The 26,472-nt window shown below is 46.1% G+C and overlaps 1 protein-coding gene across 1 annotated transcript in view; it reads left to right on the forward strand.

Annotated features, from left to right (window-relative positions):
* Positions 1–26,472, forward strand: part of LOC114884825 (unconventional myosin-Vb) — a 324,223-nt gene that overhangs the window by 191,621 nt on the left and 106,130 nt on the right. Inside the window, exon 5 of the mRNA XM_029204081.1 lies at positions 24,557–24,713. Within this exon, the coding sequence (XP_029059914.1) occupies positions 24,557–24,713 (157 nt within the window). The remainder of the gene's footprint in view (positions 1–24,556; positions 24,714–26,472) is intronic.

Here is a 26,472-nt window from a genome sequence, read left to right on the forward strand (position 1 = left end):
TCCGAAGCAGAGATTTTTCTTCCCAGTTGTATGAGGTTGTCATTTCTACAATGCTGTTCATTTTACTTCCTTGTATTTGTAGATATTTTTATTTTATTTTGCAGAGTATATGTTCATGAAATGCATAGAATAACTAAGAGTTCCCTTCTTGGAGCTGGAAGGCTTTTGAGGTCAAATCTTCTGGGATAGGGGTTCCTTTTCAGCATCTTCAATGTTATGGTACCCAGTCTTTCTGGAAACTTCTAGTCCCCCTCATTCCACTGTTTGAAACTCAGAGGTGAGCAGATATCCTACTGTCACTTACTCCCACCCTCGTTCCTGCCTCTTTTCTGGAGCAGCCACCAGAACAGATTGGTCTGGGAATGCACCTTTAGTCTTTTCTCCTCTAAGCTAGACTCTTCCTGGTCCGGCTAGTGTTCCTCATGTGACGGTTCAGAATTCTGATTGACTTCCTTTAAGTCTATTCCAATTTTTCAGTGTACCCCATGAAACGTGGCATCCGTAAGTAAGCCAAGAGTGTAGATCCAGAGTGACCAGAGAAGGAGTCCGTGGCCATCTCCTGTTCTCCTGGGATATGAATACTTGGGGGCTGCAGTAATAGAAATTTACCAAGTTTCTTGCTGTGATGACTGATGAGTCAACCAAAATACATCCACACCGTGGCCTGGACCACGATCACCGTTAGGTACAACCATTGTGAAGTATGTTGTAGACCCACCCACCGTGGTTGTAGACCCTGTCCAGATCACATTGCTAGGTGGCAGTGTCCATTTTAGCATCCAGGTTTTCCTGTTCTCCTGGGCTCTTTCCTCTCTCTCTCTGAGTTGGGCCAATGATGCATTGTTTTTAGAACTAATCAGAGATGTCCTTGCTATCATGGTACTAAGCCAAAGTGACTGTTTCACAAAACGCTGCAGAGTTTCTCACTTAGGAAGTCTGTAAGAAGAGAATGAGTGGTTTGCTCTTGAGGAAGTCGTCTGGAAGACACTTCTAAGTTTTGAGGAATAAGAAGCAAATTCTGCTTTCCGTCATCGTCATCGTAGGATTCACCCCTTTCCTCCTCCACCAGCCCTGGCATGCTGTCAGTCTTAAATCAAGGGTACCAAAGCTGAACCTGGGCTTTCCCCTTGAGGCTTGGCTTCTTCCTTAGGCTGGTCCAGGGTTCCCCTAAGGACGGAAGTGGGGGGTAAAGAGCCCAGGTTAGAAATGACACTGCCTGCCTCCCTTGGTGCCACTGTGTGCCTTCCTCCAGGCTCTTCTCATCACACCAGAAGGCTCTCCCGGTTCCCCTCACTTCACATCCTGAGTTCTCTTTGTCTGTGATTTACAGTGAAACTGATGTTCACTTTCCCCCAGGCCTGGCTCTTGATTTTGGAATGGAAATTTAACACACTTTTAGTTCATTTCTCCACAGCAACAGACGGAACTTCGAGACAGTTACCATGCTACCAAGACAATTAACATACTCGTGAATCATGTTCTGACAGTCAGAAGGTGAACTTGGGCACTTTTCCTTTGTCTTCGCCTTCCTGTTATAACAATCCTAATCCTCCCGAGACAAGTTAATCCTTTGAGTTGAGGAAGGAGAATGCCATGTAAAAGAAATGTAAAGGAGAAAAGTTTATTAGTGTATCTCAAAAATATTTCCCTACTTTATTGATAGGCATGATAACAGCACGGAACGTTCCTTAAGATCGTAAGTGATGTATGAGCATTACTTAATCATTATTGCAGCACTAACTAAATTTTATAGGTTTGTCAGCGGAACCACAGAAGTCATGCATCTTGCCTAAGGCACATAGCAGGCAGTTGGCAGAGATGACATGAACCCGGGCCCCCGAATTCCAAACCCTGTGTGTGCTCTTGACCACTTTGATACCCTGCGTCCCCGGAAAAGATGATTCTTGGGTTTCTGGCTTGGGAAACTGGGTAGATAGAAGTTCTGATGAGACCAGGAAGATGGGGGGAGGGAGTTAGGAGAGACACTCTGAAGGGTTGAAAATGAGTTTATTTGGGAACTGTTTCATTCAGGATCCCCCACCCCTGACATCCAAATAAAGCTATCTAGTAATTGAGTCTATGATGGAGGTGAGAGGTCTTTGCCTATAGGTGGGACTTAAAGCCTTGGGAGTGGATGATGTCATCGTGGGAGAGATTGTTGAGAAAAGTTCTCAGATCTAACCCTGAGGAAACTGAGCATTTGAAGATCTGGTCTGAAGAAGAACCTGTAGAGGGTGATGATCACCCCTTCTTACAGGTGATGGGGTTTATGCCTCCTTCTTGGGGGCAGTTGGAAATGTGTGTAGGAGTTTTGTTTGGCACAGCTGGGCTGGGGGTGTGCAGTACTGTGCTGATTGGGCAATGCACTGAGTGGGTTACTGCCTTGACGGGATGTTGGTTAGGAGTCTGGAACAACCTGAAACAGGCAGGGCAGTCCTGTGCATCTAAGAAGTGCCTTCCATTGCTCTGCCCCAAATGCTCAAAATGATCTTTAACATTCTTTCTGACACTCACATTTATGTTGCCCTTTAGTTTTCAGGCCTTTTAAAAATCTCCCTATCTCATGGCTCCTCACTTGAAACTCAAGGAGTGTGGAAGGATGGGCTGTTGAGAGCTGAGACCTTGAGGGGCTTGGCCAGAGTCACCAAGCTCATGAGTGGCCGAACTAGTGCTGGAAACCAGTTCTCCTGCTGCTGCTCCAGGGCTCCTGCTGTTCTCTTCTCCTTCTGTGTCTCTGTATGACTGAATGTGGAGGACCTGGGTTTCTAGCTGAACTTCTGCAGGGATGCTGGGCTTGTACTAATGAATTTGCTCCATCTCATGGGAAGTTTTCATGGTTGCTGAATGACAGTGTCTGCCAGGAGACCTGTTGGACACCTGGACTGCTCTCTTTGGATGACCGTAGAGCAGGTGATAATTCATCCTTGGTGGATTCCCATGTATGTACTATGAGTGTGGAGCCAGCACTGGGTTTCAGGCAAATATATTCTTTGCTTTTCCCTGTTCTTGTCATGTCTCTGCGCACTTGACGTGCCCCATCTCTGTGTATGTGAGCAACTTCTAGGTGGACCTACAGGAATGCTCTGGGTACCAAAGTTTTCTGCCCTGGAGATGACAGCAGCCCTCTAAATTCTCAGAGTAGACAAGTAACTATGTAATATTGATTAGATGGCTGACCAAAGACTCTCCTGCCTAAAAATATCTATCTCCCTGGCCTATCACTTTATTTAAAGTGTAACCCTACTTCTCAGCTATGACTCAAAAAAACGATTAAAATATACATAGTATCAGAGAGAGAAAATGTCCTATATGTCACAACTTTCAAATGTAACTCGAGTCTAACGGCTTCGATTTCTGCCACCACAGCCTGAGTTCAGGGCCTCATATTCCATTTGGGTCACTGCTGCAGTCTCTGAATGGGCCTCAGTCTTGCCTGTGTTTCTTTGTTTTACGTCCCAAGTCCATCCTCCACGCTGCTGAAGAGGAGCGTGTGTGTGTGTGTGTGTGAGTGTGTGTGTGTGTGTGTGTGTGTGTGTGTGTGTTTTCCGGTAAATGATTTCAGAATGTTAAAATGCTGATGGGAAGGAGCTAGTTGGAGGAGAGAGGTTGCCAGCTGGGAGGGATTTGGGAGACAGAGAAAGGGGATAACCGGTAGAGTGGAATCCTGGACATGGGGCTGGGATCTAGAGCTCAGATGATGAAATTTACCTCCAAGAAGGTAGGATTTTCCAGTTGTTAGGGAAAGGGAGGAGAAGAGCTGGGTGCTGATGCTGCAGGAAGGTTGGTAGATGTGGTAGCAGGAAGTTGAACTGTTCGAGGCCTTTTCCCTTGATTGCTAAGAATTCTTTTGTCCTAGCACATGATAGGTACTGACATGTTAGATGAATAGCATGTGGATTTTGTAGTATCTCTCATAATGTAGATGTGCCTGGGGGAATCCCTGGGATAGGAATAAGTCGCATGTACCTGGGGAGAAGAAAGCTTGAACCGGAACCTGCCGTGTGTGCCGTCAGCTAACTGATGCCCAGTTGCTGCAAAGGCAGGTGGGCGGCCAGATGAGATGACTGTCTCTCAAGGGACAGATGACTAAGTGGGTGGCGACAACCCTGCAGCATTTTCCAAGAGCCCTGCGGCAGGTGCACTTGGTGATCTGGCACGTGGTGTTGAAGACACAGTCATTGGTGTCACATCTCTGTGGACCTGACACCTCCACCTGGCTGGTGGCCACAGACTCTCACTCACCCAGGTTCCCTTGCACTTGTCACAGGTGGGATAGAGAGACCCGGAGAGAGAGAGAGAGAGAATCAGACTTTGAGAGCTGCAAGGATGCTTAGATATTTTTCCGTCTAACTCGTTTATTTTACAGAAGACGAAATTGAGTGCCAAGGAGAGAGGACTTGTTAAGCCCTGCATTGAATTTGTGCTGAGGCCCCATGGTACCAGACCCCAAGCCCAGGGCTCCTTCTAAGCTTCAGTGGAAAGGCCAGCTCCCTGGGCCACAGTCGGACCCGCAGATCTGCCCAGGGTGTGTGTGTGTGTGTGTTGATATGAACTAAGGATGACGTCAGGCCCACCGTTCCTTGTGCTTGACCAGGGTGGACATCAGATTGAGTCACATGACGAATGTGAGACTTCTCTCAAAGAAATGAGTTCTAAACTGTACAAGGAATGAACTATCTAAGAAATTAAAATATTAACATCTTTTATTTTTAAGACTTTTTTAAAGAACAATTTTAGTTTCACAACAAGATTGAAAGGAAGGTACAGAGATTTCCCATATATCCTCTGTCCCCACACATGTGTGGCCTCCCTCTTTATCCACATCACCCACCAGAGTGGTCCATTTGTTACAACTGATGAACCTATATTGACTTGTCATAACTACATAATCAAAGTTCATAGTTTACTTTAAGGTTCACACTTGGCGTTCATGCTTGGTGTTGTATACTCTGTGGGTTTGAACAAATGTATAGGAACATGTATCCATCATTGTGGTGTTGTATAGAGTAGTTTCACTGTCCTAAATAGACCTCTCTGCTTCACCTGTTCATCCCCCCCAACCCTGTCAACCACTGATCTTCTGACTATCTCCATAGTTTTATCTTTTCCAGAATGTCATAGAGTTGGAATCATACAGTATGAAGCCTTTTCAGATTGGCTTCCTTCACTTACTAATATGCATTTAAGTTTCCTCCGTGTCTTTTCACGGCTTGATGGTTCATTTCCTTTTAGCACTGATTAATATTTCATTTTCTGGTTTTACTACAGTTTATCCATTCACCTGCTGAAGGACATCTTGGTTGCTTCCAAGTTTTGGCAATTATGAATAAAGCTGCTCGAAATATCCTTGTGCAGGTTTTTGTGTGGACATAAGTTTTCAATCAATGTAACTTTTAAAGGAAGATGCTACATGGAAATGTTAAGTTCTTCCTGGCATAAGGAAGGTAGACTAAAAAGGGTAGAAGTGTCATCAAGCAAAAGGATGTGAGTGACTGAAGGAAAACACTCTTAAAGCAGCCCACTTGAACTCGTATTTGAGGTCAGATGCAAAAAACCGAAACAAAGGCACTACCTAAATAGTCATACTAAACTCCCCAGATCGAATTCTCTGTTAAGAGATCCTTGAATTTTCCAAAATTGAAAATTCAATGTTTTGGTATTTTTTAGGAGCTAGACTGCAAATCAGTCGACTGCAAGGGGTATCAGTTTTTGTTAGTGTTTTATTTGATAAATATTTGAAGTAAAAGGTGTACTGTTTTATTTGTCAGATAAAACACCTCAGAACTAAGGGATTTTTACTCCATTTTAGCTGATTAAAAAATCCACTAAACATAACTCACTGGGGAATAAAGCGATTGGGATTGTTCCTGAATAGTATGCTATGTCTCATCTTTTGACACAACAGTTAGATTCTGATCAGCTCAAAGTAAAGGGGATTTTCAGTGCCTATCCTTCAGACAAACCCACAGAGCTACTGTTATAATCCAAGAAAAATTAAAACATGTCCACACTAAACACTGTACATGAATATTTCTGTTTACCCATGATGGCCAAAAAGTAGCAACAACCCAGATGTCCTCCAGCCGAAAAATGAATAAACAAAAGTGGTGTATCCACATAGCAGAATATTGTTTGGCCATAAAAGGGAATGACACATGCTACAACATGGATGAACTTTGAAAACATTATGCTAAATGAAAGAAGCCAGTCAAAAGGTCATATATAGTTCCCAGTCACATGAAAGTTCAGAATAGGGAGACCAGTAGAGACAGAGAGTAGATTAGTGAATGCCTAGAGTTAGGGGGACTGGTGGGAAGTGACTGATAACGGGCAGGGAGCTTCTTTTTGGAGTGACGACAGAATCCTAAAGTTTATTTTGTTGATGCTTGCACAACTCTGTGAACATACTAAAAACCATTGAATTGTGCACTTTAAATGGGAGAATCATACGGTATTTGAATTATATCTCAGTAAAGCTGTCTGTTACCCACCCACCCCCCCGAATTAATAAAAGGTAGAAAGCAGATTTAGAGATGTTATTTTAGAGAAGAAGGTGAACAGGAACTACATTTCTTAGGTGATATCATTTGATACTATCATACTAGACCTGATAAAATGAGGTTGAGACAGGTGGCATGAGGACGGGGGGCAGCTGTGAATAATGTTATGTTGCGAAGAATCCTGTCCAAAAAGGTTTGTTTGTATTTCAATAGGTACGCACCACCTGGAGAAGAATTCAGTATCACACAGGCTAACCAATATGCATATAAATCTACGTTTTTATTTAAAAGAGAGGGTTTCTCCAAGTCGTAAGCTAGATTTATAAATTTAAGCTTCATTGAATATAAAACAAGGATTTAAAAAGAAAGCATTTAGGACTTGAGTTCATATAGGACTAGATCCTGGGCTAATATATAGTCTGGTGGAACTGAGAGTCAGGGACAGCAAAGAAATGAAGCAAGAAGAGAAGGGGATTGAAGAAGAAACATTTCAGCAGCTGGGCAGTAGGGCCCATCTCAAGCTCAAGGTTGCCCTACTCTCTGATCTTGCTTTCCTGGGTTCTGAAGGCCTTGCCCACTGCCTGATGCCTCCCATCTTTGGCCCTTTCCCTATGTCCCTTCTCCACTAGTCAAGAAGCCTGAACATGGCTCAGCAAAATGCACCAAGTTGTGGTTGCTGAGCAGGTTGGCCAGGTAAGCTCCCCAGTCGTGGAGCCTGTAGTACTTCCAGGACTGGAGGTGACCATGGTATCAGCAAGAATGTTAATATGCTCCAGATCAGCATTAGACGAATATGGGATGGAGCACAATCATGGCACTCAGACCAGAGAAGGAAAACGTGCTGCTTCCAACAGGAGCATTTCCTTCTGTAGACAGTGCTTGCTTATGGCAAGACAGTGCTTGCTTATGGCGGGGGGTGCAGGGAGGAGGGCTCTAGTAGTTGAGAGAGAACGCGGTGTGGCTGCATGTGCCCTTAAAGATAACTGGTAACTTACTCCCAGGAAGCTGGGCTTCCCTCTCCCTGGGCACACCTGCTGCTGCAGTACAGTATTTAACTTAAAATTTAGAACGCGTGTGGATCTTGATAAAGGACACTAAAAATAACACTAAAATACTTAACCATTTGGGATTTTGCAACTGATGGACTTCTCACAGCCATTACTGAAAAGAGCTAGATTTCAGCATTTAAGATTACTAAAGGAAGCCCTGGAATGTATTTTGGGGGTTTTTTTGTGTGTGTGGTACGCGGGCCTCTCACTGTTGTGGCCTCTCCCATTGCGGAGCACAGGCTCCGGACGCGCAGGCTCAGCGGCCATGGCTCATGGGCCCAGCCGCTCTGCGGCATGTGGGATCCTCCTGGACCGGGGCACAAACCCGTGTCCCCTGCATCGGCAGGCGGACTCTCAACCACTGCACCACCAGGGAAGCCCTGGAATGTATTTTTTTAAAGAGTAAAACAACAAGCCAATTCTGGTGCTGGGAATATTTGAGTATTGCTTTAATTACGTTACCCAACCCCCCCCAAAGCCTGCAAATATTCAGAACCCAAAATCTCCCCAAAGTCAATTGTTTGCATTAAAACAGTCTCTTTGCTCGTGGGGAGACGCTGTTTTGAATTTTTGACAAAAAAGGAAGTTTATTCTGACGGAGGTTCTTTTCCCCTCAGAGGGCAAGGTTTTTACATAATTACCTTGTACCCTCAAAATTGTCTTTGGTTCAGCTCTCCAGTCCCCGTCCCCTGAACCCATCGCACAGCTAATTTCTGTCTCTGCGCTTCTCTTCTGTTGCTGCAAACTTCCCGCTCTTGGTTAAGATCCACCTTAAGGCTGTCAACATTGACATTTGACAAGATTCTCTGGGGGTCTTTCTCTAAGGTCTCAGCCCTCTTGGATCTTCCCCTTCTCTAAAGTTTCAGACTAGTGGCGGTCTCTTCCACACATTCCAGCACAAACACTGCCCTTTGTTCTCGGTGTGCTGGGTGTCCCTCTGAGTGTCAGCCCCTCAAGGGAGCTGTTTTTATGTACTTATATGCCAGTCATCATGGTTTTTCTCTCCCCTTCTTGATGCTGAGAGGTTTGTAGGCACTCAAGTAAGGGTTAAAGATTCCTGACTCGGAAGTTGAACTCTAATTCTTGGGTTCTTGCCCACGTTGACGCAGCACCCCTGTTGAAGGGCACGTGGGCTCTAACCTGTGGGAAGTGTTCAGTGCCACACCCTCTGCTGGGCTTGGCAGTGGAGGGGGAAGGAGCAACGTGGGACTTTGCCAAGGAAACGCTGGCTTTGGATAAATTACTTCTGCTTTGTACCCGTTATGGTGCCTGTAAAGTGGGTGAAGGAGTGTTACCTGATCTGCCTCATGTTGTCAGCAGAAGGGTAAACTGAAGTTTTAGATGTGATCCTGTAGTAAGATAGAACTGATATTGACTATTGTGAATTTTGATTATCCCTGTTATGTAGGTTTCCTATTTTGTTACGTCTTGGCCATTTATATCTGTGCTATATTAAAAGGCCTTGAGAGAGGGCAGGGGGTGAGTAGTCAATAGGAACTATCTGTTAGAATAAGATCTTGGTTACTCTCTGACCCAGCACTCTAGCAGAAGGATCCAGTGATCTTCTCCAGAAGGTAGGCGATTTTCAGCCTGAAGCTGCTATTGCAGGAGTTCAATATAAGTGTACAGTTGACTCTTGAACAACATGGGGTTTAGGGGCACCAACTCTGCGCATTTGAACGTCCGCGTATAACTTAGAGCCGGCCCTCCCCATCCGCGGCTCCTCCGATTTAACCTACCATGAGTTGTGCATTTACTACTGAAAAAAAATCTGCGTGTTTGCGTTCCCACGCAGTTCAAACCTATTGCTCAAAGGTCAGCTATAGTCTTTTCACCTATTAAAATGGTTTCATCTGCCATCTTAAAATCTCAAGGAGTGCAGGTAGGGAAGATGCCTTGGCTGACCTTAGAAGCCTGAGGAGTGGGGCTGGCACATTTAGACCTTCAGCTAGGATTTCCCAGATGAGACAAATCTAAGACTGTATCAAAAGCCTATGTGGGCTGAGAGAGGGGAGTAGCATTTCTCAATTTTAGTTTTGTTAGAGACATTTCTGAGAGCTGGCGAGTTTTCCTGACAGCGTAATGAATAATTGACTTGCTTTCCATTATTAGGTTTTCTTCAGCCCATTAAAGTGAGTCTTTCTTTTGAGGACTCGGAACTGTTTAGGGACCCAGTGGGTATCCCAGGATGCACAGACTTGGGACGTTGTACTAAAGAGACCCATGAATGAGCGTGCTATTGGTAAATAACCAGAGCGACCATTCATTGTGTGTTTGCTCTGAGCCCAGCAGTTACATGTAGATAATACCAACATTATCTACTAAGCCATGAGTTTGGTTCTGTGTTTGCTTGAACGCCTTCAGTCTGAAACAGATTGTTTTATGAAGCAGCCTCTCGTATGGTTGAATACCCGGTGTGGTAGAAAGAACGCTGGGCTGGATGTCCAGCTGGGGCTCTGCAACTTAACCTAGAGTGGCTTCCAACAAATCATGCAGCTTTTTTTGCCTCTGTTTCCTCCATGGGGGGAGAGGAAAGTAGCAGCACCTACTTCCAGCTAGATTTTCAGGGCAGGTTTCCTGGAAGATGGCCTTTTCATTGGTCCTGGAGGGACAGATAAGATTTGAGTATGAAACTGAGGGAAGGAGGGACTTCGCTCGTGGCACAGTGGTTAAGAATCCGCCTGCCAATGCAGGGGACACGGGTTCAATCCCTGGGCCGGTAAGATCCCACATGCCACGGAGCACCTAAGCCCGTGCACCACAACTACTGAGCCTGTGCTCAAGAGCCCCCGAGCCACAACTACTGAGCCCGTGTGCCACAACTACTGAAGCCCACACGCCTAGAGCCCGTGTTCTGCAACGAGAGAAGCCCGGGCACTGCAACGAAGAGTAGCCCACGCTCGCCACAACTAGAGAAAGCCCACACGCAGCAACAAAGACCCAACGCAGCCAAAAATAAATAAATAAACAAATACATTTAAAAAGAAAAGAAACTGGGGGAAGGAGACTGAGAGAGAATTTCCCCTAAAGAAAAATACAGTGAGAAAGAGATAAAAAGAAAGTGTGGCTGAATGTGGGAGAGCATGAATAGTGCCATTTGACTGCACCTACAAAGGTTTTGTATTTCTTGGAGCTGACGGCAGCTTCCTTACAACTTGTAATTGTGGTGCTGGTTCTGCTGGTGGAGGGTGAAGCTCATGGGGTCGGGCTGATTCCTCTGCTGGCCCCAGCCCCAGCCCCGGCTCAGATTTCTCACAGCTTGGCTGCTGTACGCTGACTGCTGTGTTTTCCTAGTCTCCCGCTCTTCACAGTCCTGTGTGTCAGTCTGTCTCAGTGTGGTCCGCTGGACATGGGGTCCCTGGTGAGGCTGGAGAGTGCAGAAGGTGGTGGGAATTCCACCTCAAACCTGGTGCCGGGGCAGCTCCCTGGGCCACCTGGGATGGAGGTCCGGTCAAGTGAAGCCCTTCCCTGTGCCATATTCCCTCACGTTCTACTCTGTACCCTCTTTGGGTGATGTTATGAAGTGACTAAAAGCAGGAAGTGGAAGGAGCATGGGTGTGTTTACACTAAGAAAGAGGATGGTGAGGGCGGAGACACAGCAAAGTAAACAACAGCCAAGAGCTCTTTTATAAACTAGAGCTCATTATGGAAACAGGTAACTGAAGTGCTCCACATTCAACATCTTGGCTACTTTGTCATAGGAGACTGCATTTCATATCAAAGAAAACTACATAGGAAAGCAAATGCTGCCCTTCATTCTCCAGTTCTGTATTGTCTAAGAGTCCTGTACACATATTCCTTGCCTGCTTAGAGCCCCCGCTGAAGGGCGAAGAATGGAAAAGCTCTTCCCTTATAGATCTGTTAGCAGAACACGGATATCGACCCTGGAACTTCTCCTGCTAGCTTTCCACTTGTGCCACTGACCCCCCTGCTGACCTTTGCCCTCAAGAAAGGCATGACTTCTCTATCCTGTATCAACCCCCCTATCCAGTATGTCTTGGAACCTTGGTTTCCACTGCCTTTATCTGCAAGTTGCAGAGACTTGCTTTGCCCTGAGTTTCCCTGGTTCCTTTATCACGTCTTTTTCTTAAAAGCTTTACTGCCCTGCTTAACTGATGCTTCGGCTCCAGTGCATTGTAGTCAAACCCACACCTGCATGGTCCCCCTTACTTTACTTGCCTTTGGCGCTCTGGTCTATGGCTAGTGGGTCATAAGTGAGATTCCTAAGGCAGTCAGCTTCCTCGTGGCTCAGGTCTGTGGGTTTGTGCCTGGCAGTAGTGGTCTAATTTTTTTAAGCTGTATAGGGAAAGCACTGTGAAGGTGGAGCATTTATTTTTGTAGCTGAGTAAAGCCTACAGCAGAATTAGTCCAACATGCTTAATGATGTTCATAATCATTGTGCTACATGATAATTTGGGCATAAATATTAAATAGCTGACACAAATGAAGGCAATTAGCAGTACCTTTCCGTAGCCAGACTGTCTTTCGCATTCTCTTTCTCCACCTACAGTATCTGTTCCTTCATCGTGAAATACTGAATGCCTTCTGGGCACCAGACTCTGGTATGTCCACCATCTGCCCTAGGGCTTGGCAGTTCCTGACACTACCCAGTGCTGAGCACCTGTCCTCCTCCTTTCCCATCCCCACCTGGTGCTGAGCGTTTCATACTTGAAAGGCTGGACAAACGGTTTCTGGGCCATGAGGCCGGGGTGGCTGCGTTCAGGAGACGAAGGGTCCGGAGAAAGCTGAACTCAGTGAAGAGTGCCTCTGAACGGAGGCCTGTGAGACCCTTGTGACAACTGGAGGCGGGGAGATGGACCCACAAACACTGCCTTTTGAGCCAGCTCCTCACACACTGGAGTAGGCTCCCCAAAATAACCAAGGCAGATGCAGCTTCAGGCCCAGGTGCTATATAATTTCATGGCCACATAAGAGAATCATGAAATTTAAAACCAGCAAAGGGATAATGATTCTCAGGGTGCCCAGACCAGCAGCATCCGCATCACCCAGGAACTTATTAGAAAGTACATCTCAAAATCCTTGCACTCCCAAAGGGCGGTGTTGGACCGTTAAGGGCAGTAAGATGCAGACAGTGTGAGAGTGCCATTTAGTCTTCTAGTAAGCTTCAGTTTTAAGGCCTGAAAGTTTATATACCAACTTTATGGCTTAAGCTACAGTGTTTTCCAGTGGAGAGAGCCTTGCCCCATACCCTAGGGGGTCTCTGGAATCTGCCTCCCACCTCTACCAGCACACTTAGTGGTGTTTTGATTGGCTCTTGGAAAATGCAGCAGGACTGGTGAAATGTAAGCATGGTTTCCTTGAAAGTTGTCATTAATGCTGTGTAAAGAGGCAGGATTTTGCAATCAGGAAAAGAAAAGAAAAGAAGAACACTTTGAAAAGAGGTTCGGGGGTTCTTAACCGTCTTTGTTCCATTTAAAACATTTAAATGTATCAAATATAATATGTACAATTACAAAGGACTGATTATATTGAAATTATCAAAATATTTTAGGAGTTTGTGATAAATATAAGGCATGGTTAATGCATTAGTGGCAGATCTAATAATAACCATCATTTTGAAGTAGTGGTGAGTGTAAATATTTAATGCTACCTGCAGCAACTGTAATATGGTGTCAGAGTCACAGGTTCTTCCTGTTCTCTCTGTCTTTGACTATATTCTTTTGTTTTCTTTATTTTTTTTTAATTGAAGTATAGTTGATTTACAATGTTGTGTTAGTTTCTGGTGTACAGCAAAGTGATTCCATTTTATATGTATATATTTTTTCTTTTTCAGATTCTTTACCATTATAGGTTATTACAAGGTACTGAACATAGTTCCCTGTACCATACAGTAGGACCTTGTTGTTTATCTATTTTATATATAGTAGTGTGTATCTGTTAATCCCAAACTCCTAATTTAACCCTCCCCCTGCTTTCCCCTTTGGTAACCATAAATTTGTCTTCTATGTCTGTGAGTCTATTTCTGTTTTACAAATAAGTTCACTTGTATAATTTTTGGCTATATTCTTAACTGAAGAAAATGTTAAAGTTGTTAAAATTTAGTAAAAACTAAATAAAGATGTGCTTTTTTTATTCCATTTAAGTTCACGGGTCCCCCTGAATTGTGTTCATGGGCCTGTTGGGAATGTGTGGGCCCCAGGTAAAGAACACCTGAAGTAGGGATAGGGCAGAGCTGTCTCCTTTCCCCAGCTATAGGCATTAGCAGGCAGCAGCACACTCCTTGTAGTGTGTGTGCATCTGCGTGCTTCTAACCAGTCTCCACTATTATTTCAACTATGTGGGTATCAACAATGTAAATCCAATTAATGAGGAGACTCTACTTTGATTTCTAGGTGATTTATCGTAAGCCATTAGCTGGAGCGTAGACTTAAATGTAAAGGCTCCTATCGTTTGCAGCCAGGAAAAATGGTTAATAAATTCACACGTTAAGGACTGTGTAACCCCTGAGCCTCTGTGTAGCTAATAGTTGCTTTACGTTCAGTGTTACATGGTATTAGGCTGATATCAACCATGAATAATTCACTAGGTATTTGAATTTCAACGAGTACCTGAACATATTTATGTAGTGACCCATTTAATTAAGCTGTTGAGCGGTGGTTCTTAACCCCAGCAGAACTAATGTTGTAGCAGAACTAATGTTGTAGCAGAACATCAGAATCACTTGTGGAATTAAAAAGCAAAACAAATATCTGGGCCCCACCTCCAGAGATTGTGATCCAGTTGGTCTGCTGTGGAATCCAGGAGGGGGAGTTTCGTAAGTTCCACAGGTGTTTCTAATGTACAGCCAGGGCTGATGAACAAATGATGGTTCTTTGCAGTCAAATTGTTGCCAGAGGCCGTGACGTGCCTGTTGGGGTCTTAGTGCCCTAAACTTCACACTCTTCCCTGAGCACTGCTTGTGCTTTCCCACCCTTTGCACAGCCTGACACCTCTGCCTGGAATGGCCTCTTGGAATAGATCACCAAGGGCCTGGAATGCTGAAGACGCTGAAGGCATCCCACAGGCCACAGTGTCTCATGAGAGGGTGCTTAGCGGGACCTACATACAGTCAAATGAGTGTTTTGGAAGTATCTGTCCAATGGCAATGAGGAGAATGGATTGAGTAGGGGCTAAAATAGGCACAGGAGGACCAGCTATGATGCTGTGGAAGAATCCCGGAGAGAAAGGATGAGTATCATTGTCCAGAGGGCAGTTGTGCGGATGTGCTTGGCTCTGGGAGACAGTTGGGTTGGGGAGATATATCTGAGTGTGGACAACTTTTGGGTGGCGCTTGTAGTCATGAGGAAAGATGAGATCACGTTAGAGGCAACCTGGAGAAATGAGAGGAGATGCTGAAATTGACTTGCAGGGATGCCCTAATATTTAAAAGATGAATGGATGAGGCAGTATTTATACGAGAAATCGTAAAAGACCTTGTATCTTACTGGTAGCTTGGCAGAGAGAGTGCAGTGTAGAGAAAGAGGATGAGCTTTAGACTGAAGTGCTCAGATGCACCTGGCTTCAGATACTAACTAGCTGGACTACTGACCAACGAGAAGCCTCTTTTACCTGAGTACTGCTTGAATGTGTTCCTTCACTGCAAAATAGTTTCCAGCACCCAATGAAATAGAGCTTGAAAAGCGTTTATTTGGTTCTGTAGGGTACAAATATGTGTATATCATAGTTTACCCCCAGCTAATGATAACATTAAACAAAATAAATCTGTAAAGTTTAAAATCACAGGAAGCATTTGCCTCTGTTGCTCACCTTCATCTAAACCCACAGATTTCTGAGTTTCAAGGTATATCTTCAAAATTAGCGGGTAGCTGCAGTTGATGTGGAGTATCGCACAGCTCAGCTATAACCTGGATCTAGAATCCGAGTTCAGGAATAGCAGGAGGTCTTAAGGATCATCTTCCAGCCCTTTAGTTTAAAAGCGGAGAAGTTGGCACATCCCAGTTCACACCCAGGAGCCCCCCACCCAGTTTGTCTCACTCTGCCCTGCTTATCTTCCAGTGAGGGGTGGGCTTGACTGAGTTCCCAGAGGTTCTTTCTGTGGTGCGTTCACATCTGAGAGGAGACAGCCTCTCCTGGGAACAGCGAGTAAGTGGAAGGAGGTGGATTCATTTTGCTACTACCTGTATCACACTACACCTAGGAGGTTTACAACAGAACTTAACACTCGGAAGGCCACTGTGAAATTGATATTGAAGTGGAAAAATGATACTTGGGTATGAAATGCACTAAGTACTTAGCTCCTGCCCTGTAAGAAGGTTCAATTTCATCTTAGTAGACACTTAGGACTCTGACTGTTAACTACCAGTTAAGCACTTTTCCATGAATATTTATGGCCGCCTTCTTGAATGGCTTGAGCTCTGGGCTGTGAGCACACAACGCTACCTGGGAGGGTGGCAGTGTAGGACATTAGTGCCTGATGGCAGAAGTGCTCAGGGATGCTTGTCTGCCTCCCTCACACCTAGAGCCCAGGGCCTGCTTGGGCCGTGAGCCTGGAGGACCCCTCACATAGGTGCCCTCCCTCTAGCTGGCCAGGACATATGTCCTCCTTCCCACTTTAAGCCAGCTTTCTTGTTGGCAGGCTTCATAGAATCTGTAGCTTGGAGCTTTCTTGCCCAGCCCCTTCTCACAGCAGGACTGTTCTTTCTAGTGCCCCAACCTTGAGAGGAAATCTTTAACTTTAGACTCACTGTAGCTGTATGGCTCTGTTTTGAGCCCCAAACTGCCTCACTGTAATTTTCTGTATCCTTCTCACCTAACTTTACCTCCATCCTCACCTATCTCTGTCCCCAGATCTTACTTTTCCCTCCCCACAGAACCCAGTTTTATTTCCGCCAATCTGATTCTGCCTTCTGCCTGGCGTTACATGACTTCCCCCATTCTAATGGGGTTTTGATATCATTTTGTATAAATATAGTTGTGTTTGTATCCCTAAGCATCATGTTTCTTTTTTCTTGTTGAGTTTCTAAGAGTGTCATACCATATATAGTACTGTCATTTTTTTTTTAGTTGGCATTGCTTCTAAGATTCATTTTCATTATTTTCTTAGTCTGTCTCCCAGTTATTAACTCTGTCCCTGGTACTGACACAAATATCTTTGTTCAACAGAAATTCTTGATTAAAAATTCTTTGTATCCCCGTTCTCTGGTGCAGTTCTTTTTCTTTTTTAACCATAGTAGATGGCCTGCATTGTGATGATGGTGTTGAAAATATCATTAGAGACTAGACAGATATAGACAGGCAAGAGACAGTAGATTGATTATCCCATTAGTGAATAGAATATATTCTACTGACGCACCTAAATTTTCAGATGATTTGTTACTGGAGGAAGAAACGATGGAGGGACTTAATGATGTGTTCAGAGACAGGGCATCCTTCCTTCTGCGCCTGAGCCAGGCTTTCCCTCCCTCCTGTTTTGCACCTCCACTGTGTGTCCAGGTTTTGTTCCCACCTCTTCACCTCTCTCAGGGAGTGCCCAATCCAGGGAAAGAGAGTCACACCTGCCTGAGACTTGAGGCCCCTGCTGTCAGCCCCCTTCCCATGGGCGAGCTGGGGAAACTGAACTCAGGGCAGGAGCCACCAAGTTTGGTTTGCAGGCGGTAAGTTGCACATCTCTAGGGGGCACCAGACCCTGGCCTCAGCCTATATAGACCACCATACATGACAGCCCTCACTAGGGCTCTTTTCTTGACACAATCCAGGTGCTGGCCTGCCCATCCAAGCCCTGCATCTGAGATTGGCCATCATGGAACTTACCATCTAGTGGGGAAGACAACGGTAGAAAGACTACTAAGTAGATCAATAAAGTATTAGTAAATTGTATGCTGACTGCTATGAAAGTAGGGTGGTCAGGGGAGGGCTTCTGAAGAAGTGATGTTTTAGATGAGGAGGTGATGCTAAGCCAACCGGCACTGAGGACACCTGATTCATGTCTAATGTCTTAGCTGAGGCTAGATTTGTTAGGGGGATTCACTAATGGATGCTTGATTATACATGAAGGGGCTGTAGTGGTGATGCAGAGATGTCACAGCATAACCCAGTGGGAAATTGTACAGGGGTAAGGAAGCCTGTGTTCAAGTTTGCACTTGGTGTCTTACTAGCTGAGAACTCTGGGAAGATCACTCGGCCTTTCCAAACTTCAGTTTTATCCTCTTTAAAATGAGAAGTCTGGCACCAATAGTCTCATGAGTCCTAAGCGAGAGAGTTTTGGCCAAGAGTTTTGTACACCATTCGAGCATGATGTGAGTAGGTGGTGGTCATTAATTACAATGAAAAGTAGTAAGGCGTGAGCCGCCACCAGAATATGACTGAGTACCAGGCATTAAGAGTTGTGAGGTCAAAGAAGGGAAAATAAGTTTGAACTGGAATAGCTTCAGACAGCTGTAAAGTAGGAAGGAATAAAGAAACAAGCCCTGTGTGGCTTGAGCGACATGAACAAAGAGAAGAGTGGCACGTGATAAAGCTGGAAAGAGAGGTGCTGGTTCACGGAGGGTATTGAACATGATCCCAGAGCTGGGATCTTGGAGGCAGAGGGGTGCCATTGGACGGCTTAAAGCAGGGGGAGAGGTTTGATCCAATATTCACGACAAAAGGTCATATAAAAAGGTTGCCTTACAGGGCTTCCCTGGTGGCACAGTGGTTGAGAGTCCACCTGCCGATGCAGGGGACACGGGTTCGTGCCCCAGTCCGGGAGGATCCCACGTGCCGCAGAGCGGCTGGGCCCGTGAGCCATGGCCGCTGAGCCTGCGCGTCCGGAGCCTGTGCTCCGCAACGGGAGAGGCCACAACAGTGAGAGGCTCGCGTACCGCAAAAAAAAAAAAAAAAAAGGTTGCCTTACAGAAGGATGACAGTGAGGGTTAGAAAGCTGCTATTGCAGTGCTTGTCAGAGATGATGATGGCTGGAAAAAGGAGGTCCAGAGACGAGAGTGGTCTGTACTGGGAGGTGAATTCAATAGGGCATGCTGTCTGGAGGGAAAGGGAGGAATCCACAGTGACTCCAGGTTTCTGGCTGAAGTGGGTGAGTGGAGGCTGGTGCCACTTACACAGAGAAGGCCTGGGTCGGGGCACGGGAAGTGACGGTGAGGCTTCGGCCCCAGGAACCCTTCAGGTTCAAGGTTGAAGCAAGTGCCCACCCTCCGGGAGCTCTCAGTTCATTGACTGATGTGTGGACACACTGTGGCAGTTAGAACAGGGGGTTCCAGGTGGGAGGATGGTGGGGCCGCAACCGTCCACAGGTGGAGGGCCTGGCCTCTTTGTCACAGCCGGGGCTTCTCTCAGTCAGAATCGGCTGAAACAGTGCTTTCCTGATGGTTCTGTGTGCGCATTGCTGATGGGGGGGCCACGGGTGATGCGTTATTCTCTGCAGGAAACCTGAACAAGGCAACCCTTCAGCGGGGTGTCCCCGCAGTTCCCGCAGTGTCTCCCTGGTGATCAGTGCTCTGCAGCGTGGACCTCAGGTGCCTGGACAGCCTCCTTTTCCACTCTCCAAAAATGGGGACGGGGAGAGAGCTTGGCCTTGCTCAGGGAGCTTCAAGTGATTTGGTGGGAAACTTTTACCAGAAGAGCAGGTGGCTTAGCAGCGATTAAATCCCGCCTCTCAGATGTCAAAGACAGGGATTCAGTGTGAACCGGGGAGAGTCTGTGGTGCACGTGTTGGAAGCTGGAGAGTGGCTGGTACCTGACTGGGAATCCTGTGCTCTTGCCTGACGCAGAGGCCTTCAAGGGGCTCTTCCTGCTTAGGGTGGTGCTGCCTTCCTGAAGACCGCCTGGGCCTGAGTAACGGCTGGTATTTCACGGCATGAAATGCCATGGCCATGGGTTAATTTTTCTAAATACAGGCAGACCTTGTTTTATTGCCCTTTGCTCTATTGTGCTTCACAGATAATGCCTTTTTTCTTTTTTTACGAACTGAAGGTTCGTGGCAGCCCTGTGTCAAGCAAGTCTATCGGCACCATTTTTACTCACTTCAAGTCTCTGTGTCACATTTTGGTAATTCTTGCAGTATTTCAAACTTTTCCACAATTATTCTATTTGTTACCGTGATCTGCGATCAATGATCTTTGATGTTACCATTGTAATTATTTTGGGGTGCTACGAACCACACCCATGTAAGAGGGTGAAGTTAATTGATAAATGTTTTGTGTGTTCTGCCTGTTCCTCCAACCGGCCCTTCCCCCATCTCTCCCCCTCTCCTCAGGCCTCCCTATTTCCCGAGACACAATATTGAACTTAGGCCAGTTAATAACCCTACAGTGGCTCTAAGTGTTCAAGTGAGAGGAGGAGACAGTCACTGCAGCAAACTGCACTGTGGTCTTGTTTTAAGAAACGGTCCCAGCCGTCCCAGGCTTCAGCACCACCACTCTGATCAGTCAGCAGCAGGACGCCCCCCCCAAGCAAAAAGATTACAGCTGGCCGAAGGCTCAGATGGTGGTTAGCACTTTTTTTTTTTGCAATAAAGTATTTTTAAATTAAGGTATGTACATCGTTTTTTTTTAGACATAGTGCTATTGTGCACTTAATAGACTACAGTATAGCGTAAACATAACTTACATGTACTGGGAAACCAAAAAATTCATGTGATGCTTTATTGGGATAGTCTCTTTATTGGGATATTTGCCTTATTGTGGTGGTCTGGAAACGAACCTGCAATATCTCCAAGGAATGCCTGTAAAGGGAACCTCACTGGGCTCAGGAGAAAAGGACTGACTGAAAAGCACATGGACCCAAGTTGTTGGCTAAGTCATGTCTGTAACTCGGCCGAATGGATGGAGCCATACCTTGGCTGTGTTTTTGAAGGACACTGGGTAGAATTCCACACTCATAAATATCTCCCCCACGACCAGCCCTAAGTAATGGAAGTTTGAAACTGAGAGCTTTTCCCCACCCACACTTCTGTTACAATTTTGATCACAGAATCATCGAATGTCAGAGACAGATTAAATCACTGGGGGAGTCCATGTCACAACCTTGTACTTTACAAGATGCAAAGACAGAGGCCCAGAGAAAAGAAGTGACCCAAGGTCACACAGCAAGTAAAATGACCACACAGGGCCTGACATCAATATGGGATGAGAGGTGACAATGCCTCACAAGTGGCACAAAGCAAATGACGTGAGACTTTAGAAGGCAGAGAAATAATGGCCTGCCGGGCTGCCTGAGACAGGTTGGACTTCAGCAGAAGGGTGTATGTTGAAGGTGATTTCAGGTAGGGGGAAAACCATAAATGGCAGTGCCGGGAAAGTGTGCAGTTTCAGAGACTGACGCATAGCTCATTTTGTCTGGACTGTAATACCCTCATCTTATACAAAGCGTAGAGATCGTTTCATATAATCTTGCAGCAAATCTGTAAGATGGGCGTATCCTCTGTAATGTGGTTAAGGCTTACAAAGAGCCTGCTGATGGCTGAACCAGGACTCAGACAAGAGTCTTAGACCAAAAGCCTGGTGTTCTGTTCTTAGCACCATAATATGCCGACGCCTGTCAAGGGTTTTAGCGTTGGGATGTGCATTGTGGAGGAGTTCAACTAAGGAGTTTGGACTTGATTCGGTAAGCGATGAGTAGTTAACTTCTTTTGAGCGCGGAGAGCATGATTAGAGCTGTGCTTTAGACATTTAATCTGGCAGGAATGTTAGGATGAATTAGAAACCTAGGTCCCTAAGTCCAGGTGACCACCTAGAAGAGCATGAGCATGGTTGGGGATCAAAGTCATGAGAGACTGGACTGAGATAATCTGAGGGTCAGGAAGTCAACTCCCTTGCTTGAAGTCAGACAGCTAACCAGTGCACGTGAGGTTCAAAATCAAGTTTGTTTTTACTGCCCGTATTCTGGTCTTGTGTTCTCCAGTTGAGTTGGAAGCAAAGCTAATGTGGGTAGAACAGACCGAGGATGCTTTTGCACATCATCCCGTTACAAATAGTGTACAGATATGTAATGTGCACCCAGCCACATAGTAGACTAAGAATGGGAGTAGGTAGGGTGTGCAGAAGTGCAGTAGAACTAAATGAAAATCATCAATTTTAAAAAATATTTTAAGTTGGTCTCAGTAAGGGAAGTTGTTAAACGGTCCTTGTTGGTCTAAGAAGAGTTGAATTTCCCTAACTTCAGTCTTATCGGCATCAGTTTGACTATCCACCAGATTAGCTGGGAGTTAGCACTAATGGTCGTTGCCCAGACTCCCTCATGCCCAAGAGCCTCGAGTGTAAAGATTTGAAACACTTGGGGATGTTTATAAGCTCTGATCATAGTTTGGCCACATATATGCGTTTTCATCAAAACACCAAAGTTAGCTTCCATGTCCTGCCAGTTTTTTGTTTCCCTGCCTTTGATTCCCTCTCTTTGTGAGGTCCTGACACTTTGTTGTCACGTGAAGTAGCCCTGCCTTTTTGCCTTTCTGGCCACTTACACTTGGAATAGCCTGCTTGGCCCTCAAAGTTTTCTGCCTCTTGTGTGGGTCATTCTCTTTCCTGAGCAGTATGTGACTTTTCAGTCATTTCCCAGTGATGCGCAGGGCAACGCCCATCTTGACACAGCAAGTGAAAAGTGACAGGTGTCACTGGTCTGTGCCACCTTTTTTTTTTTTTTTTTCCGGTCCGCGGGCCTCTCACCGCTGTGGCCTCTCCCGTTGCGGAGCACAGGCTCCGGACGCGCAGGCTCAGTGGCCATGGCTCACGGGCCCAGCCGCTCTGCGGCATGTGGGATCTTCCCGGACCGGGACACGAACCCGTGTCCCCTGCATCGGCAGGCGGGCTCTCAACCACTGCGCCACCAGGGAAGCCTGCCACCTTTTTTGTGCCAGATGTAGTATGTTATCTGGGTCTCTTCGCAGTTCAGTTCCCTCTGTGTGCTGTGTTGCCGCAGGGAGCCTGGCAGCACTCACGACCCCCAGCCCCCCACCAATCTGATTAATTCTCTCCTGGCATCCACATATTGCTCCCAGGGATCCTTATTAAGTTATTTGGACAGTATATATACCTCCCCATTCGATGTGGTTCTCTGTGGAGGACTAAGTCTTAGACACAACCTGTGCTCATCCTTTTTTAGGTTAAACATACAGACTTTGAGCAAAACTCCAAACTTTTGGGTATGGCTCCTGCAATTTAGATCTCCTTGTTGCAGATTCAGGTAGTTTTAAAGGTGGCATCAAACTTGGTTCTTTTTCATAGGTCTAAAGCCCAGCTTGTTAGACGCCTAGTCCCTTGGGATGGTTGTACTTCTGAGCAGTTCTCTAAGGAGTTGATTTTGATGGTATTGAGAAGAGGAGGGGTGACACCTGCCCTGGTCCCCAGGGTCCAGTGGATGTCATATAAAATTTGAACAACAAATGAGAATGGGAACCGTAAGCATGCACAGGCTTCTTTAGAGGCCACCTTTCAGTAGGAAGTTTTCACAGAACCAAGGAGAGGAGAAACACGCTCTCATGACAGTGGTATCCTAGAACTACAAGGGCTCTCTGAAAGCCACTTCTTGTTCCATCCTCCAAATACTAGGTGAGATTCTATGTAGCTTTTCAGGTAATTGGTTGTATAGCCAGTTTGAAAGATGAGGTTTTTTCAGCTTCATCTTCTCAATAGCATCTACTCGCCATCTGTATTCACTCAAGTTCCTCCCCACTTAGTGATGGTGTGTGAGCTTGAGACTGCTCAGCTCTTCGCTGACCTTGAAGAGCAGTTGAAGGTTAAGGTTTCTTCAGCCTGGCTACCACACCTGACTCTCCCCCGGGGCCCCCCTTTCAAGCAGGTTTTTGTCTGTCTTTCTAGTTCACCTCTAGTTAACATCAGTGTCATCACACCACTTTTTCAGCTTCTCAGCTGTTGGCCCAGAAGCAAGGCCAACATTCATTCACCTGTGCTGATCAGGTACAATCTACCTGTGCTGATAATTACCGAGGTGGGGCAGGCCGTTCTTTCTGTAGTCAGCCCTGCCCAGGAAGCCACAGGAGCTGGTGTTAGCAGTACTGGGCTGGTGCCAGGAGACCTGTGTTCTAAACCTGACTTCACACTCCTCGGTTTCTTCACCTGGAAAGGAAGAGGGCTGGTTGATCCCTAAGTTGGCTTCTCCTCCAACATAATATTTTATCTCGGGTGTATTCTCTATGCCAGGCACTGTTAAAGGTACTGCAGATCGAAAGCGAAGTGCCTGCCCTCCTCCTGGCAGTGGATTTGTGGGCTGGAGGTAGATGACTGGGTGTAGCTCTTACAAGCAATTCGTTTCCCAAACTCGTGGCACAGATGTTTGTTCTTACTCCCTGCTTGAACATCCATGTTCCTTGGAGACCAGATAGGCTGCGTTTTCCATTACTTGTCTGTCTCATATCTGTCTCAAAGGGATACGTACAGGTACATTTTATCTGATGTAGAGTATCTGCTCTCTGCCTCCCATTTAGTCTGATTGAACTCCCTCTTATTGTAATCCATAGCTGTTTTATCTAATTTCTGGGAAACTTGAGGCAAGATTAGCCTGGTGGCTAGTAGCATGCCCTTTGTGGTAGATCTACATGAACAAAAATGTTCAGAACTGTGTCTGCTGGCATGCTAGGCTCAAATACAAGAGGAGAAGAAAAGAACCTTGCTCTTGAAGAAAGTGGCACAAGATGGGCATGTAACAGAAAGGTGAGATTATGTAACTGAAAGTGTATATTTATGTAAGTTCTCAGGGGATGTCTTTGGAAGGGAGTGCTCTATGGGGTACTGCCTCCAGAGAGAACTTGGGAGAGTGACCCGACGGCTACATCCCCATTCCCTCAGGTCATAAAATAGGATTTGTAAGCCCTTCTCAGAGCTTCTTTCTCCCACTTTCAGATCTTGTGCAAGCAAGCGTATGAAGGAAGGTGGGCTATTGTTACGCTGCCCCTCACATTTACTGCTAAACGAGGGAGGGATGCTCCTGATTGGGTTCGGGCCCTTGTCAACAGTGTCACTGGAAGGCGACAGTGTCATTGGAAGGCGACCATGCCCTTCCACGGCCAGCGACTGACCAAGGCCTTTTCCTTTGCAGAGATGAGAAGAACCAGTCCATCATAGTCAGCGGGGAGTCTGGAGCCGGCAAGACCGTGTCGGCCAAGTACGCCATGCGCTATTTCGCCACGGTTAGTGGCTCGGCCAGTGACACCAACATCGAAGAGAAGGTCCTGGCGTCCAGTCCCATCATGGAGGTAAAGCCATCCAAATGTCCTTGGCCTTCTTGTCTGGAGTCCCTTCTGCTGGCACTAAGACTGCTTGAGTGTCCAGCCTCGCGTGGCCGATCACAGAGTTCTTGGAAGCCACTCACACAGTCAGCATTCATGCCTCTCCCCAAGAACCCATTGTCCACTGCTGAGGGAAGAATTTCAAAGGTGCCCCTAAAACCACAGATTTGGGAATATTCTGACCTGGTAGCCCAGGCCCCCAGTATTGGATGCAGCGGCCTCTTCATGTTTTCCTTGTTCCTTGACTCTGCTGAATACTGTTGTGACAGTCCTTCCCCATCTACCGCCGTCTCTGCTGTGTTCCTCCCCCCTGCTGCCATCCTGTGTCAGCAAATCAGTGTCCCACCAAAACCATTTGATGCTATGAAGGTCTGCTGAGTCAGGAGGGCAGTCTTCATGGCGGTGAGGAGGCCTAGATAAAAGATTCCCCTTTTTCCCAAAAGATATTTGGATGTTTTATCTTTTGCGGGGAGATAGAGTCCAAAGCTATGTGACTCTTTTGTGGGGAGATAGAGTCAAAAGCTATGTGACGACACAGAATCTGTTGAAGATCCTGAGAAAATGTTACCTTTGTTGGCATGGACAGATCTTGCCTGTCTCTTCACCACCCCGACCTCCCGGCTGGGTGGCCTCAGAGCGGCCGATGCAAGTGCAGGGCCAGAGGTATTTCCAAAACCTTGGGTCTAGCTATAGTAAACCATGTTATAGGGTCAGAACTCCATCTCTCTTTTTCTTCCGTTCCTTATAAACGCTTCATTCTCATGGAGTTGAGCTAAATGGCTGCACAGTCCCTGAGCCAGCTTTGACTTCCTGCGTTTGAAGCTGAGGCTCTTCATTATTGTCTGGGCTGCAGTCTGGTAGGAGTTGGCCCTTCTGCCAGCCCCGAACAGCCCCCTTGTTTTAGGAAGAAGAAATTCAGTTGAGGCCCAAAGCCGCCAAAACAGCATCAGGTTTCTCTGCACGGCCGTGAGCCCCGCCCATTAAGACACAAAGCACCAGTGTGGTTGGTCCTTCAGATTATTTTGGGGCTGGGGGAACAAGAACCTGCCTGGACCTTCCCAGGTCCCCTCTCTCTCCCCCTTCCTTTACCAAGTGCAGGAGTGAATTGAGTGTCAGTTCATAGGAGCTCGTTGATTATCCAGGCAAACTCTCCTGCCTACAGAGTTGCATTATCCAGAGAGCTTTTACTCTCTGCTGGGTAATCAGACACACTGTGCTCACTAAGAATTAGACAAAAGCAAGTTTTGGTATCTGTTCTTGTATGAATTGGGAAGTGGTCAATGCAGTTGAAGGCATTTTTACCAAACAGATAAAAACAAACAAAAAAGCGCTTTTATTAGTTTACAGTTGTTCTTAAACTTGACTGTGCATCAGAATCGCCTGGAGGCCTTGTTAAAGCAGATAGCTGGGCACCACCCCCAGAGTTTCTGGTTCAGAAGGGCCTGGGAATCTGCATTTCTCACAAGCTCCTAGGTGACCCTGATGCTGCGGATCTGGGTCCCACACCTGTTTGAGAACCATTTATTGAATAAATATTAAAAAAAATAGGAAGGAGTCACTGGAAAATATGGAAGAAAAGGGAATAATCCCTCATCATCCTACAGCCTGCTAATAATTGTTCCATATTTTGGTATATTTCCTTCCAGCTTTTTCACTGAATATTATAGTATATGCCTTGTCCCCATATCATTAAGCTTTTTACAAACTTATTGGCTGCAAACATACG

The sequence above is a fragment of the Monodon monoceros genome, unplaced genomic scaffold (genome assembly GCF_005190385.1).
Source record: "Monodon monoceros isolate NGI ecotype Baffin Bay Population unplaced genomic scaffold, NGI_Narwhal_1 Contig4285_ctg1, whole genome shotgun sequence".
NCBI classification, from domain to species: domain Eukaryota; kingdom Metazoa; phylum Chordata; class Mammalia; order Artiodactyla; family Monodontidae; genus Monodon; species Monodon monoceros.